Below are 17,616 nucleotides of genomic sequence, written 5' to 3' on the forward strand. Positions count from 1 at the left end.
ATTTCAATCGTTTAGTTAATAAATTAGGCAGTTATAACTTATAAGTACTGAGTAGGTTACCTACCTATTTAAAATAATAAATAGAAGTGTAAACTGACGTTATTAGGGGTACTTGCTGCACTCCACACTAAAGTACACTTTAAATGCATATAATTTACTAATAATTAACTACTCATTTTAAATTCAATATTTATATAACAAAATTCTCGGAAAATATTCTACTTTGAAATATGAGATTAAAGATATGTTTCTGTTTATTTATAATTTAATTTTTTAATGATTTCAAATTATGCGAAAAAAATATTTGATAAAACGTTGATAATGCACGAGATAAAGAGTACTTATTGTTTACTGTTTAAAGATCACACTGTGTACCTATACATTATATATTATAAAATATTATGATTATACATATATCTGAATATACTATAAATAAAAATACGAAAAGGTCATCGTATGACCTTAAGAAAAGTCCAGAATTCTATTAAATAGACCTAAAATAACTTATTTTTTCAAATCATTTTGTATACATTCCTAACTATACCTTTGCCTACCGAAATATCATCATCATCATCATTCATCATATAATACCTATTAAATTTAATTAAATTACAGTATTAATAATAACATAACAATTTATAAAATTATTTTTTCCAGATAAAGAATATGTAAAATACACGATTTATATATATTTTTTTATCTTTTATCGTCTCTATTTCAGTTATCCGTCATTCCTCTTGGTCCCGTTGCCGACAGATAATCAAGGTCATCTCACACACATACAGTCCATAAAACTATGGCTGTGTACTGTAAAAATAAAAAAAGGTTATCACATGACATTATAAACAATTTAATTGAAATATTTCAACGATTTGTAGTTTTTGGAACGACGCTATCGTCAATAAAATGCGTAATAATTACTGCGCCGCAATAAAATATATTATTTTATTATAATTTAAAATTTAAATCCTGATTTGAACACCGAATGTCTATGTTTTTAAAAATTATAAACAAAATGTCAATGGATACGTACGTTAGTTTTACTTTTCGGATTTCCGCACTGTATACAATAAGAACAATTATAAACATTATAAGATCAGTGGCGCCGATGGGTGGGTGTTAACACCTTCATCAGCTTGAAATTGGTAAAACCCCGGCTTCGAACTAACATGTTTCAAGAGAGACTCGAAATAGTATACTTATAATAATTAGTTGTAAGAAAGGGGTTAATGAGCCTCTAGTGAATTTGGGTGGGTGGTAGATATACGTACTGCTGTAGAGAAATTTGTCATGCATGAATAATTAATATTTCAGATGACGTAGGCGCCACTGATGTAAGTACCAAGTATAGGACGGTGCGATTTGAAATTATTAAGTCACCCTATAGGAACATTTAATTATTACCACTACATACCTATATGGCTATATCGTAGCTCAGCCATAGTAAGAGGATAAACCGATGTATAGGTACTTATTGTTAAAAGATCGTGCTTTCGAACAAACTCTATTTCATTAAACAGAATTAAGAAAAACTTTTAGAAAATAAATTGAAATCCTCGAGAAAACACAAAATGCGCTGCAGTATAAATACTATATAAAATATCGCATTTGCTCGTTATTTCGATATGTATAATAATATATATTTTACATGCATCAATTCAAATGCGCATAAAACTTTAAAAGGATTCGAAGTTTTGGAAAAGACCACCTGAAGGAGAATAATTTATCCATGCTCAATAATAACCGAACGTCGTAATATATACATAATATTATTATACCTTATATTATAATAATACGGACACTTGAAAGTTTTACACACAACAATAATGTACCATATAGTATTACACAAGAATATATTCACGAAAAAATAATATTATTAGACATCTACAGACTACAGAGATGCTTTACGTCAGGAGTCACTGAAAGCTAGGTTTTACAAATTTTATCCGCGATTACTTACAATTTTATTATAACAATAATATAAATAATGTTAAAAACTATTATTTTGAATTTTCGTGGAAGCCCGAGAAAAATTTCCAGATTCCTAATGTGAGCCTTCAAAAATGTTCATTTGTGACACCTGCTTTTCGTGCATACAAATATACAACATAATAATGCACCTATGCCTATTTATTTTTTGTATGGAATCATACAGTATATAACTAACACGAAAACGGGTTTGCGAGTTTGCGACGCAATATGCAACGCGGCACGTGTGGTTTAAGTACAGTTTGCTATTACAATTTACAATATATATAATTCATTAAAATCTAAAGTATCACTCTATAGTTTGGCAAATTCGTAAATAGTATTTTAATTAAAATAATATCGGAATAAATACTTTTGTTTTACACAATAATTATACAAATGAATTGTTTCCGATTGGAGTTTAGTGACCTATTTCATACTGAAATCATTGTATTAAAATAATAGATCTAATTAACTTAATTTATTCCATGCAGTTATTTTAATTTGAACAATACATTGATGAATTTCAAAAACATTTTAATATCATAGTTTCATAGTTAATACATTATCCAGCTAAAATTAATGTTCAATCATAAACATTTTCAAAAACACGTGTAGTACCTAGCTACCTATACTGCATTAAAAAAAATTAATTTAATTAATTTATAATATTGGTGCAACTATACCGCATGGGTTATCTCCGGCTTACAAATATATAACACGGAACATTTTTGTTCAGTAGATTAGTAGAACCAATTTCGTATGTTTAGCTTAAATATTAGAGTGAAATATAACTTTTTATACTATCAAACTTAAAAAGGAAGAACATTAAGTATCTGTGTTATCAACGTTTTGAGTATGTAAAATATTAATATTTAAAAATGCTCATATCTCACTTAAAAATTAAAATATCGTAAAAACCAACGAGAGAACACAGATAATGTTCTCGCCTTTAGGTTTGATAATAGGTCATTTCATTCTAATATTTAAGTTAAACACATAACATTGATTTTACTGAACGGAAATTTGGTATGTAGTACGTTTGTTAGACGTAGACAACACACGTGCTGCAAATGTGGCATCCTCCTAAGAAATTTTAAATTATCATAAAAAATAATCAGACGTAAAGAAATAAAAATAAATACGTATTTTTTATTTTTTTTAAATTCCATTTAATCGACCTGTGTGTATGTACTATGTATAAATAAATCGTTAAAAAACCATGCGACCGACAATCAGCGTAAACAAAAACAGTATACAAGGTATGTCACACAGTACCTATCTATGACTAATATAGTCTTATCTTGAATGGAAGTAATCGGAGTGTTCGTTATTAATTATTATACACATACAAGGTGATGTATAGTCGTATATATACACTATGTATAATATAATAATTATGCATATTATATTATGATTGTACATATATATACATTATACATATTATACAGTCATAAAATCAAATATTTTGGTCGCTTCCCAGCGAATTTTTTGCCCGGCTTCTGCATACGGTGAAAAGCACGCATGATAATACACGACCGGTATTATTAAGAGCTGGTGTTATTGAAAAACTACAGACAAAAACGACATTTAAATCGGCATGCCGCGAAAGTTTTTCGCTCTTATAACAGTCTATAACGGTAAATTATGATACTTATACTAAAGAGTCAAGAGAGTATAACGATCCAGCAGCCAGCGAATGGCTTATGCTTTCTACACGCAGTACAGCATCATAAACCAATGGAGGTGGTAGTGGTGCGAACCGGTTTGAAGTAATTGGCCCGCGTGCACACGGCGGAGACCGGTCAAAACGGAATTAAAAAACTAACAAAAAAAAAAAAACAAACATAAATTGCATTCCCACAACGTCATAACGGTAATCGCCCTCCGCCACGGCCTACCCGCACACCCGTGTATAACACGATCAAGCCAAGCACCCAGTCGAACGGGCGGTGACTTTGAAGAAGGGGTGGTGGAGGTGTGAATACTTTTTATTAATATGTTACTTATACCGGTAAATTTCACCAAAAAGCGTAGCGAAATTTAACGCCACCGAGACCGGAATCGAAAAATAAATTGTCAACGGCTTTTGACGAGCATTGTTATTTATTACTTATGTCGTGTATAATAAAAATAATATTATGGTCGGCGCGATTATAGTAAAAACGCCTATAACTGCAAGCAAATTGACACTACTATCTCTTTATTATACGATATAGGTACCTACATAATAATATCATGCCAATCGAACATGTTATTGGTGTGCGAAAATTCGTCTCGATATCACAATATCAACTACCACCACTAGTGAATTTCCAAAAATCAATATAATTTGAATAAGACAGTACTGTCAGTACTGCTGTGTTTTCTCGAAAACGACTGCATCCCGAATTTGTGACACCGCATTCGTTTCCATCTGTACAAAAACGTGAACTTATACACAACATATTGTTCGAGTGTTTACACGATAATTAATACACAAATATAGGAATCAAAACTGCTGTTTGCCACCATCAAAATATGTCACCAGAACGACGAAACATGTGGATCAAATTTATGTAATTATTAAAACTATGTCGGGGATTCGAATATAAATTAACATATTTAACAAATATTACAAAACTAATGTAACAATACAAAATGTGTTATCGACAATTTTTTTTTTTTAAACTTTTGGGTACATTATTGAAATACTTCTACTTCCTAAAGTAATATAGATTCCCGATAGATTAGATTTTAGTTGATTCATAAACGCCCAACTAAAGTTTACATTTACTATTCCATTTAATTGAATTTTTTAATTATTGTCCTCGGCTAAGTGTATATATTTTGTAAAACGTACTGCCTGTATTAAATACATTCTCGAATGAAATAATCGCATGAACTGTTTACACTATTTACGGTTAATGCATACATGTCAAACATATTAGATTATGATACGCACATTTGAATCCAAATGGATCACCGCCCACCGCTATACACTCTATAGCACAGATGACGTCATGGCGCATGTAAAAATCGTGAGTCAAATATTATTATCCAGGAACACTTGAAATTCTCGATCGAATATCGTACACAGTAAATGAAACATAATATACAAAGTTCGTATAACTTTCAAATTTCGAACTAAATTAGAAAGGTTTTACACTGTAACATAACCTTCGGCATAATATTATATGCGTGTTAGTTCCTGAATAAATGGTTGTGGACTGTGGTGGTTACAAATAACAATTGAACCAGTTTGACTGCATACGACAATGTCTTGATCACAGTGAAATGTCTTTCTTTTCATAACCTCTGCGTCTAGTTATATTTGAATTGAAAATAACTTTTATCGAGAAATAAGTACCATTAAGCCGCGCTACAGCGTATTTTTAATAGAAATAGAATGGCCGAGATTAACAAAAGCGTTTGTCTGGGATCACGAAAATTGAGTATAAGGCAAATTGCCAAAAAAGAAAACGAAAAGTTCACTATATTTATCCTTAAAATGAAAATTACCAATGACACCTTAGTACCTTACTGAGATAGTAGCATGAAATATGAATTAAAATATATTTAATGATAGTGCATTTATGAAGTGTCAATGAATCATTCTATAAATTTTAATTAATATGTTTCATCACAAATGAATGAAAAATTATCTTTTTAAAATGTTTAATTTGTATTGTTTATTCTGAATATACAATACAATACTTGATCAAATAAGATAAATCATGCTCATTATTACTGACAGTTATAAATTGTTATTTTTAATTAATTGATAATTGATGTATTTAGTAGTTTTAGTTTAAAAGACTGAATCTATAATATGGTATATAGCAAATAAATTCAGCAATTTCTTTTTTTTAATTTTTATTGATAGTTTGATGATTAAGAATTTATTCTCATAAAACAATGATAGTATAAAAACAGAGAAAATAATTTATAACCTGTTTAAAAATATGAATAAAAATTCTTAATTTCATGAATAATTCTTAAAATTCAAATTTGATTCACGCAACAAAAGATAATACAATATATTTTTAAGAAAAAAAAAGAATTACACAAACCAACATTTAAAATCACATTCCTTATAATAATAAAATTAACTAGTATTGTTTATGTGTCCCATTACCTAGTTGATAGTCCTAATACTAAATATATAATAATTAAATGTCAAACAATAGTTAAAAAGCATTTTTATGGTTTATAAATAAAAATTATCTAAAAGTAAATTTTACAGAAGAGCCTTAAGGTAAATTATACCTTCAAAAAAAACAAAATAAAAATGGAATCGAGATATTGTTATGCCACTAGAGAGCAATCAGTGGTACAGCAGTGACATAAAGTAAAGAACTCTTGTTGCGCTCACCAATACAATTTCTTTTCTCATTTAATAAGATTCCTCATCGCTTGACACAAGAATCACACGCTCTGTATCTCGTTTATTCTTAACATCTGGTTTTACTAATTCATTGTTCCACTCAGATGGAGCAGAGCGTTTTGTAGCTTTGGTCCAACCATCATCGGACTCGGGTATATAATAATCTTCCATTGCTGTTCTGGAATAATCATGATCTTTATTGTTGCTTTTATTGAAATCCAACAGTTCGCCAAGTTCAGCCATAATGGTATCACTTTGGCCATCAGCTGATCCATTTGCGACCATCTTTAGCATATCCTTTAAATTACTGGTGCTCAAAGGTGATCCTGATTTGGAGAATAACAAGTTTCTCGATCGACCTAAAGATTGAAATATGTCGTTTAAACCAAAAAGCTATTTTAACATATTATTACAAATAAGCATTAACACAAACCTGGAACAGCTGTATTAGACTCCTGACCTTCTATAGACATTATATCTTTTTCGTCAGTTACTGTAGGCCTCAAATTAGGTGCTGCTATTAAAGCTAATGACATCATAAGAACCAATAGACATGTGGCAGGTTGTGCTGTTGTACCGCCTGGAGTGATAGCATTTTGTAAACGTTTTAAAGCTGCTCTTAATCTTTCATTTTCAGTCTGAAGTGAGCGTACATTTCTTATAAGCTTACTATTGTCATCAGAGCACTGTTTAACTCTAAAATATAACATTTATTTATATTAAATTCATGAATCTAGATCAAATATATTAGCTTAAATTATTTCCTTACCTTTCTTCAAGACCATCAACATATTCCTTCTTTCGTTTTCTTGAATCTTGTGCAGAAATTTTATTTCTTATTTTACGACGAATTCGCTTCAAATCCCTTTCTTCGTGCTTTGTAAGAGGATAATGTGACGGCAATTTAATTCCTTCTTTCTCCATTAATTTTCTTTCTTCATCTATTAAATACCATATAAAAATAATTAAAAGCTCGATTAAAAGCTATTATTAATATCTAGCTTGAATTAATTAACTTACTTGATAAATGAAGCCGTGGATACATAGAATCGGACTCATCACTTGTACAGTCAGACATTACAATTTTGGTCTGTTTTAATGCAGGCATGGATTTTGAAACCATAGAACCATTATTCCTCACAAATATTCTTCTTCCATTGTTTATGGACTGTAATCGTCTGAATGCATCAGCATTGATTGTTTTACCATTCTGATTAACCACCTACATAATTTATTTAAATTAAGAATAGGTACTCAGATTCAGTTTAAAATAAATAAATCCTTCTCACCTTAATTGTTTTGACATTAGATAAATTTATTGGTATAAAAACAGGTTTTGACAAATGTTTAGAAATACCAATTGGCCCTTTAGACTGTTTTGGTGATATCACTACTGTGCGAGGTGTAGTTTTCAATAATTGTGGTTGTTGAATAATAGTAGGTTTTTCTTCTAAACTATTATCATCTTTATGGTCATTTTCTTCATATTTTACATGTTTAATATCATCATCATCAATTTCTTCTTCATCATCAATATCTATTATTTCCTCTTTGACAAAAGAATCATATGCAAATTCCATTTTAGGTTTGACATCATCAGACTGAGTAGATTCTGATATTGGATTGAATGGCATATTATCCACAGATGAAAGTCCTATACATATTTACTTTTATCAGAAATGTACTATATGTACCAGTGTACATAAAAAATGTTCTTTAGATGTTTGGGCCCTATTGTTATGTAGTTAACAATATAAATATTAAATATATTTGTTAAAAAAACAAAACAATTACAATAGAAACGGGAATAGATATGAATTTTTTCACTGAATTACCTATATATTTCTAATATAAATCTAATAATGAATTTAGTTTTGCTAATCTAGATAATTAACTTGAATAACTATGTATATTTAACTACATTTTGCAATTAATAATAATCTATAATTATCTTTAAATGTTAAGCATACTGGATGAAAGGTTAAAATTACAAGAAAATAGACAATTTAAACTTAACATATGGAATGGAAGTATAACATATGTTTCATTTGTCTTGTGCACATTTTAAAAGCAATTCAAATTTGTCATAGAATTAATGAAGGAAATCTGTGGGTGGGTAATAGAAAACTGGATAGAAAACCATATTGTCAACCACACAATCATCCGTGCAATGTGGGTAAGCATATTAAACGTCATGATGATTTGACGCAAGCTGGGACAGTGGGAATGTTTAAGTAGCGTACCACTGTCTGAACATGAACTGCTCTCGGCGTTGTCGTAGGATCTCGGCGTGGTGGCCGCACTCGACATGAAGTCATCATTGCTGGACAAAAACTCAAACGGTGTCGTGTCATTTTCCATTTTCAGCAGAGAGTCAAGGAAATTGTCGTTCTCCAGGTCCCAGTTCAATACTCTCTAAAGTTGTACAAAAAAAAAAAAACCCAAATCCAAATGAAACTTCAGTTGATTCTAATATGCACGATAGCCTTTTGGACACCGCCCTCCGACCGTTCACCATCGACACAGGCGAGGAGTACAGTCGGTTGACAGGTGAGGCTCAAAGAATCATAATAAAAAAAAAAAATCGTATAAAAAAACGGCTTACGTCGGTGTCGTCGTCTGGAGCCGGCTTGTCGAAGTCGTCCAGCGTCGACGTATCGTTGAGCAGCATGTCCACGATGCTCAACGGACACTTGGCGTCGGCCGACATGGTCGTCACGTCGCCTGTCGATCGGTACAGAATTCGTGGGCAAACCGAATAATTCAATAAAATCTGCGGTAACACACACTGCACATCTCGCGTAGTTTCCGGACCGGTCACATTATATTATTAATTATTATTCGCAAAACTACAAGCACCGTACAGAAAGCTGTAAAGACACACTCGGAACCACAATAATAATATTAACAGTAATAATAATAATAATACGACTCGATATCGATATTAACGCGCCAGCAAGTCGTACCCGTACGACGACGGCGTGCGGAAAAATATGTGACGTACGCAGAAAATAATAATAATAATAATAGTAATAATAATAATCGAAAAAAATTGACCGACGAATAACCGTCGCAAACCAGCTCGCCACTAATACTGCGGACTAGCGGACTGAGGAGTGCGGACTACGGCCGTGCGGGGCCTACATTACGCACACACTATACACACATATTATCGTACATTAAAAATGCAATCTTGTTTACCTGTTCGCCGCCGTTCGGGCGGCGTCGATTGGCGGACGGGAAAAGGGATGGGCCGCCGGTCGAGCGCGCAGTGCTACCGCAGCGGACGGCGCTAAAGCGCCCGGCTTTAACGGCCGCCGCGCCCATGAGTAATCTCGCACGAGGCACGACGGAAAACTCGAAGATAAAATACAATTAAATATTAATAAATAATAATTTATTAATAATAACCGATCGCGAATTACGAGCAGCACACACACATGTCACAATATACTTAATCTATCATAATAACAAATTAACAACAAGACGTTACAACGTTTATTCGTATATAATAATAATAAATTACATCTATACACCATACACGACAACTATAAATTATTATGTGACACAGAATTTGTTGATGCATTAACCTAGATACGTTTTTGTTTTATGTTTTCATATTTTCTTGGATTTTGGTTTTTGAGAATCATTTTCAAACAAGTTTCGTTCACTATTAATGCTTAAAATTTTAATATGTATTTAAAACATGTACAAAATACATATTTAAAAAATACACAAAAATATACGAATTACTTTAGATATCGACTATCGTTGTAGCCTCTAAAAAATCACAGATAGGTAGGTACCTAATATAGTAATATGTGAATATGTCTATATATACAGCTGTATTATAGGGTTTTATTTTAAATTCTAAATGTATACCCAGACACCCAGTAAAGGATTATTATTAACTTAATTCCTAGGAAAGTATATAATACATACCTATATTAACTATTTTGGATTTATTTTTTAATATGATTTTATTTCATTACGAAACAATATTTAAATATTTTTGAAAACAGTTTAATGATCCTTTGTTATTTTAATCCGAAATAAAACATTGTTGTGACACTTTCAAAATATTATTATACAAAGATTATTTTGAACGTTTATAATTTATAGTTCGTTACTTCATTAGTTATATAGGTAAATTATGAGGCTGGAATTTCGATGCCCTTATCATTTTTTTCCAGAGGTTGCTGTAGGTACGATGTTCTCATCATGATCACAAATCCGTAATGTGTACTTTTGAATGTGAATAAAACAATTTATTTTGCATTTTTGACAATTGTTGATATCAACGTCATTTTCTTCATTTTTTTAGGCTATAACGAGTTTTTAGAAGTTTTTGGGTCCAAAATTATTATACTTATAATATACTTATTGTATGTATATAAATTACAGATTGTAAATATTCTATTTTATCTAATAAAAAAAAAAAAAAAAATAATTATACAATTTGTAAGAAAATTTCCATATTTAAATTTAAAAAGGGTGGCAAGTGGGCGTCGCTCTGCAGCTGTATATAGTAGAGATGGAGAGTATATTAGGTCACTATAAATATGGATGTGTTAAATTTGAATTCAAATTTTTCAGTTAACGCAATGACAGGTATCCTTGTATACGAAAAACGATTCTGAATGGAGATGATTTGTCAGTCTATAGGATAATTAGTAGGATATATTATATCGCGATTTTGACATATTTCGTAAACACTAACCATTTGAACTTTAAATACTTTTATAAACAAAAATTGTGACTTACAATATTGATTTCTTTTTACTATACGATAAGTACAACTTATAATAAACCTTCTATTAAATTTTAATAATTTTTTGGAATGCTAAATTTTTTTATCGACATTTAAAAAAAACTTAGAAAAATCAAAAAATTTCAATTTCCTATGAATAGCTTAAAAAAAGTCAAAATATTTTGAAAATTTAATCTTAAATAGATATAACGTTAATATAAAGACTTGGTGAAAATTTCAAGTATTTACAATGATTCGTTTTTGAGTTACAGTAAATTATTATTATTATTATTTTTTTATAAAAAAAATCGATTTTGTCGAAAACTGATTATGTGTAAAAATGTATATATTATAGACATACGCGAGATTATCTTTTTGAATTTGCGAATCTATATTATAGAATACCTAGATAATTTTTTATAACAATTTTTTTTTTTATTAAGATACTTAATAAAATAATAATATAAATACTGTATTTATGATGTGTATTTATAATACACGTAACACGCCAACACGCGGTATATAAAAAAAAAGATAAAGTAAATATTAAAATATACCTATATATTATTATACCTTGTATATATGTACTTTTATAAAATTAGTTTATAGTTAAGTATATCCATACCTATTATATTATATTATAAATTATAATGAGTGTCTAATATTGTCTATACTTATACTTTAATATAGACTCTATATAATACCTATACTCTAAAAGGTTATAAAAATAAACAGATTTAATATTATTATTTATTTTATATTGGCAGCTTCTTCAGTAACTTTGCACGCTGTGGTGCTATAATCATTTTAATTTCATTACAAATTACAGCAGGCCTTAAATATTATTATTATACGTAGATGATAGGTATTAGTGGCGTAACTGGGAAAAAATCTAGGGGGGCAATGTATAATGAATGTAATATATTTATTATTATCAAAACCCTGACACCCCTCCCTCCGGTTAAAATATATACCTTTAGCTTTCAAAAAATTGTCAAGGGGGGCAAGTGCCCCCTCTTGCCCCCCCACAATTACGCCACTGATAGGTATAATATAATATGTAGATAGTAAGTGCATACTAGGTATAAGTAAACTATTAGGTAGGTATCTATATAGTACTTATTAATACTTATTTATTATATAATTATTTTACTTATACCTATATTACTCTCATTTAGGTATTAGTCCGTATTACTGCGTGCACTATTACGTTCTAAGATTATAACACATTAACACAAACACATGACAGGCATACGCGCTTCTTGAATTATACCTACACTTATATACCGGCTATACCTAATATTATGTATAATGTATTAATGTATAATTATAATACAACTAACACAGTAATACATGCTCTGAAATCCTAATGCGATGTGGTGTATAGGAATAAATAATTACCTATTTCTATGTATGATAATTTGCAGCCGTCTTAAGGCCATTTATTTTAAATATTTAAATAATTAATAAATATTATTCCAGTTACAGATGTATAAATGTATAATGTTATGAATATATGCTCATGATGTGTTGGGTAGGTACCTACATAATTTAGCTAATAGCTAGGTATAAGTAGGTATGCCTAAATACCTATTACCTATTAGTATTTATGCCAATATCTGTGTAAAATCCCAATAATAACTATTAACTATTATTCAGATACAAATTTACAGTATTTAATTGAAATACTAATGTAATTTATTCAAGTATATTTTTTTATGTGGATACCTAGTACCCACGTTACAGCTGAAAATATACTGTAACCTCATACGAAATATACTTGTTTTAATCAAATATATAGGTAAGTAGGTAAATTGACATGCAAATTACAAATATACAATATCGAAATATTCGAAATTGAAAACACATTAATTTGTAATTTATTAAAATTACTAACCGTTCAATAAAGCCATAATATATTGGCACCTATAATTCCAAATGATGATTATTTCAGCATTGGCATATAGGTACGTTTAATGTATTAATATGTATATAGGTACTTTATAGGTTTACCGGTTTATCATTAAGAACTAAACTGTTAAATAAGTTTTTGAATTAAAAATTGTAACAAATACTAAATCATTTTTATTTTTATTAAGCGAAAACATTTATAAATGTATTTTAATATTTAATGTAATAATGTATATAAGTAGGCTATACCTGCATTATAATGGTAATACTTATAAACCTATAGTTAATAGTAATATATTATAAAGTACTTACATATATCTACCTATTAATAATGATTTTATAATAAACTATTATATTTTGTGTGAGATGTGAAACAGATATCAGCTCGAAAATACATAATAATTAATTTATATTTTATTAAATGTTAACCTTTTATTCTTTTTATTATATACAGATAATCAACCTATTTATTATTACTCACGCTAGATGCTAGATAATATATATTATACAATGTACCTATACACTATACATATAGTGCCTGTATAGTCTAGAGGTACAACGTACAAACATTAAAATTAGGTACAGATTATATTATATTATTTTATTTTATACAATGATATAGACAGGGATACAGCAGGAGGTATGCAAAAGGAACAAGTGACAACTATATTTACGCAGATCCCATTAGTCGATTGCGCAATTATTTTTTCCTATAAATTTGAACATAATATTAGTGTTTAATGGTTATAAATAAGATGTATTTTTCAAAAATATTTTGACTAAATGAGCAAAGAAAACTAGAACAATAGATACATATTATAAAAAAGGTGTCTACCTATTTTAAATAAATTAGAATATAAAAATATTTACTAGTAATTGTCAGTAAACCGTAAACCTTTTTGATTTTTAAAACAATTATTTATATAGTTTATTTTCCAAATGATTTTATGATACTTAAAGTCCAAAAATAATATAAATATAAGTTTATAATATTTAAATAGGTACGTACCTGTCGACGTTGTACCTAAGTAATAGTAAATTAGTAAATTAACTTTACAATGAGTTCCGTCAACGGATGCGGATTCTAATATTCTATCTCCATCATTTATCTATATCTATACGCAATATGCATGCCTTGTAAAAATTTAAATTAACAGATTAGTGATCATATTATATACTTATTATACATAAAAATGTTTGATTGTATAGATTTTAAATTTCTAAATATAAAAATTAAAAAAAAAAATTACACATTATAATATAATTTATCTATGTATATTGTAAATACATGTAATATGTATACGCTCTACGCTCGTCACAGCAGTTGTATTCAGATATTATAGTAGGTATTATAGCAAAATATATGTCTATACACTACCCGATTACCATATTAGCTAGAAGCTATACAATCTACACAAATAATAAATTATACTATTACACCTCGACTACCAAGTAATATTACAGTGTCAAGAAAAAATATGAATAATAATCAATTTTCTAAGAAAACCACCAAAGAATCTATTATTTGAAAACAAACCAAAATAGTTTTTGTTACTTTATCTAACTATTTAAGTACCTAGGTACCTAATGGCTAGTACCTACCTATATCTGTAAATATTATTATTTGTTAGTTTGTTACACAATAAAAATTAAAATACTTATATAGGTAGATAGAACAGATAGATAAAAAAAATTATGATTAGATATTTACTAAAACAGTAGTGTCTAAAGCCTTTAACTCCACTCCTCCGCAAAAAAGGAAAAATAATAATAATTGAATAATAGCCCGAATTTCAGATGTACAGACGTACAGTACGTATAATATTACGTCACGTACCTATAATAGGTATTAATGTATATGTATATATCTATAAAATAGGTACCTAACTTATACTTAAACGTCTTAAACCTATATACCAGTTGCCTGATGGCTGATGCATAAATTATATCTAAATATTTTGTCTATGTAACGTATCGGTATCACTTTTTAAAAGTTTTTCGATATCCTCTACAACGACTAACGACTGTAAGTAACCTAAAGGCTAAAATGAATTAAAAATTTAAAGGTTTACATAGATGTCAACAATTAGCATTTTAACTTTTACAAATTACCTAATTACAGGGTTTCTAATCCTTTGAATATTAGTTAAAATCTATGAGTATCGAAATCAATGTAATAAATATAAATTCATTAGAATGCAACAGGCAATAGCCAACGAGATGTTCTGTAGGGCAGTATACACTATGTTCGATTGTTTGTACTTGTGTGTACCTAATGTGTAATAGTGTAATACTGTAATCTGTAATAGTACTATAATACTGTACCTAATAACTAATATTTATATCAAGCTGTACGGTAATTATCTATAACGACTATACCTATTTAATATTTTATTTATAAAAAAAAACAAATTAATAAAATAAGACTGTTTGTGTATCAAAATTAATGTGCAATTGCAATAGCCAATAGGTATAGGTAAGTAAGTAAGTACTAAGTACCTAGGTATTTATAATTCTGTGTTTCGATTAGGTTAAATCCTAACTGGTAGGTAATTTGCATTCTCAAAACAAAACCAATAACCATGATTAATTTTAAAACAATAATATATAATGCTGTTTAATAATGATTAATAACCAACCGGCTATCAATTAAAAAATATAAACAAATATTGAAAATATCTGTAATACCTACTCGCCAGGCGCTACAATCAAACTAAATTGTATAATATATTATTAATATATTGTGCCTAGTTAGCATTTAGCAAGTATGTGTGTTGCATTTTTTACGTAGTAATGGATCGTGTAAAATAACAAAAATAAAAACAAGTAACAACTAATATATCACCACGTCATACATCGTCATTTAAGAGATGGTTACAAAATATATTAAAAATATTATGAATTTTAATAACCCTTTGTAAAAATGTTGATACTTACATAGTTAGTTAGGTACCTACTTAATTTATTGATCGAGAGAAATTAACATACTCAAACTCAAACTTAAAAATAATAATAATAATAATAATAGTCTATAGGTAATTTATAATTTTAATCTATATCTATAATAACTATACCGATATGCTATAAATTGTAAATAATTATAATATGATATTATTACTTATAATCTACTAATAGGTATTGCCTGACTATATTTGTAAAATACATGAGGTACCATAGGTATCTATTATATTTTATACAAAACTGATGAATTTATACTCTATAATTCTCGGTATGAACAGAAGTATAAAATTAATAAAGTAAAGTCGTATAGGTCAGGGGTGGCCAACTTTAATAGACTTGCGATCGACATCCAAGATTTTCTAGGGAGTCGTGATCGACTCAAATTCATCTCGCGATTGACCGGTCGATCGCAATCGACTAGTTGGCCACCTCTGGTATAGGTCGTAGTCTCGTTGATGCCTATACCTAAGCGACCTACGCAATCTTAAACAAAATTAAAAATAATTGATTTATATATAATTTTAATACGGCTTATTTAATTTATAAGCTCATTACATGGCAATGAATTTAAAACAATCATAATGTATAATATTATTTATGTAGGTAGTATGATAATTTATGTTATTTGATGAGTTAAAAAATATTTTTGAATTATTAGATATTCGAAATTAATACGAATAATAATTCTAACAATAAAATAAAACGACACGGAGGTAGGTAACATTTTTAACAACATAACAACAGTTGTTATTATTACCTAGGTACCCAACACAATAATATAGGTAGGTACCTACCTACCTCACTAGTCACTACATTAACCTATAGGCTAATAATTATAATCATATATATATATATAAGTTACAAGTAATTCATTTAAAACTAATAAATAATTTCTAGGTAGGTATCCAAATTATTACAGCAATGACCAATGATAGAATTTATCAATACATTATGCAATAATGTTAGTAGTTATTCCAATATTTATGTATTTATTTTTTCAATATCGCTGTATGCCTGTATATAATATAATGTACCTATTATATACCTACACGTTAACTGACTACCTACAGTATATCAAAATGTTATCAATTGACAAATAAATAATTAAAGATATTAGAAACAAAATATATAGCTGGTTAGTATAATAGAAAGCCAAATGAAATAGCCATAACTCATAAGGTAGGTATATAATATCATCGATAATATAATAATTGTCTATTCTAAAATCAGACTTATTAAATTTTGTAGAATTTAAATGTAAAATAATATAGCTTATAAATTCTATACCAACTAGTCCTACTACGCGAAAGTATATATAGAATAAATACATAGGCAATACTGCAATAGTACTATTATAGACATTTGTTTTTTTGTTAGTACGTACATTTTTTTTTCCATTGTTCTAATTCGGCACGAATTTGAATCCAATCACGGATTTTGTTGAATAGTAGAATGTGACCTAGTTAAAATATTGTATTACGTTTTAAAATGTTTATTGTTAGTTAGAATTGCTTACCTGTTGTAAAAAGTCTGAAGATGGCATAATTGTGTTTATACTGCGATTTCTATACCTACGACCTACCAACTTATATACAGAACCATTTATGTAAATATTAGTATTTACTATCTATAATAAATGGTAGAACATAACATAAATCTA

The 17,616-nt window shown here is 28.7% G+C and overlaps 1 protein-coding gene across 1 annotated transcript; it reads right to left on the reverse strand.

The window, feature by feature from the left end:
* Positions 1–5,806: 5,806 nt before the first annotated feature.
* Positions 5,807–9,476, reverse strand: LOC132920133 (uncharacterized). Its single transcript, XM_060982241.1, has 7 exons — positions 8,940–9,476; positions 8,578–8,749; positions 7,624–7,988; positions 7,355–7,556; positions 7,104–7,275; positions 6,768–7,030; positions 5,807–6,693 (listed from the first exon to the last, which is right to left on the reverse strand). Exons 1-7 carry the CDS (start codon positions 9,042–9,044, stop codon positions 6,344–6,346), a joined length of 1,629 nt encoding a protein of 542 aa, XP_060838224.1. The 5' UTR covers positions 9,045–9,476; the 3' UTR covers positions 5,807–6,343.
* Between the last annotated feature and the right edge of the window lie 8,140 nt (positions 9,477–17,616).

Source organism: Rhopalosiphum padi, chromosome 2, assembly GCF_020882245.1.
Source record: "Rhopalosiphum padi isolate XX-2018 chromosome 2, ASM2088224v1, whole genome shotgun sequence".
NCBI lineage: Eukaryota > Metazoa > Arthropoda > Insecta > Hemiptera > Aphididae > Rhopalosiphum > Rhopalosiphum padi.

Bases quoted from the DNA above. Each gene is read 5' to 3' on its own strand.
- LOC132920133 (XM_060982241.1), bottom strand. From the start codon at position 9,044: ATGTCGGCCGACGCCAAGTGTCCGTTGAGCATCGTGGACATGCTGCTC. The intron at 7,031-7,103 runs GTAAGGAAATAA...GTTATATTTTAG, and splicing joins GTTGATGGTCTTGAAGAAAG to AGTTAAACAGTGCTCTGATG. The intron at 6,694-6,767 runs GTTTGTGTTAAT...TTCAATCTTTAG, and splicing joins GTCTAATACAGCTGTTCCAG to GTCGATCGAGAAACTTGTTA.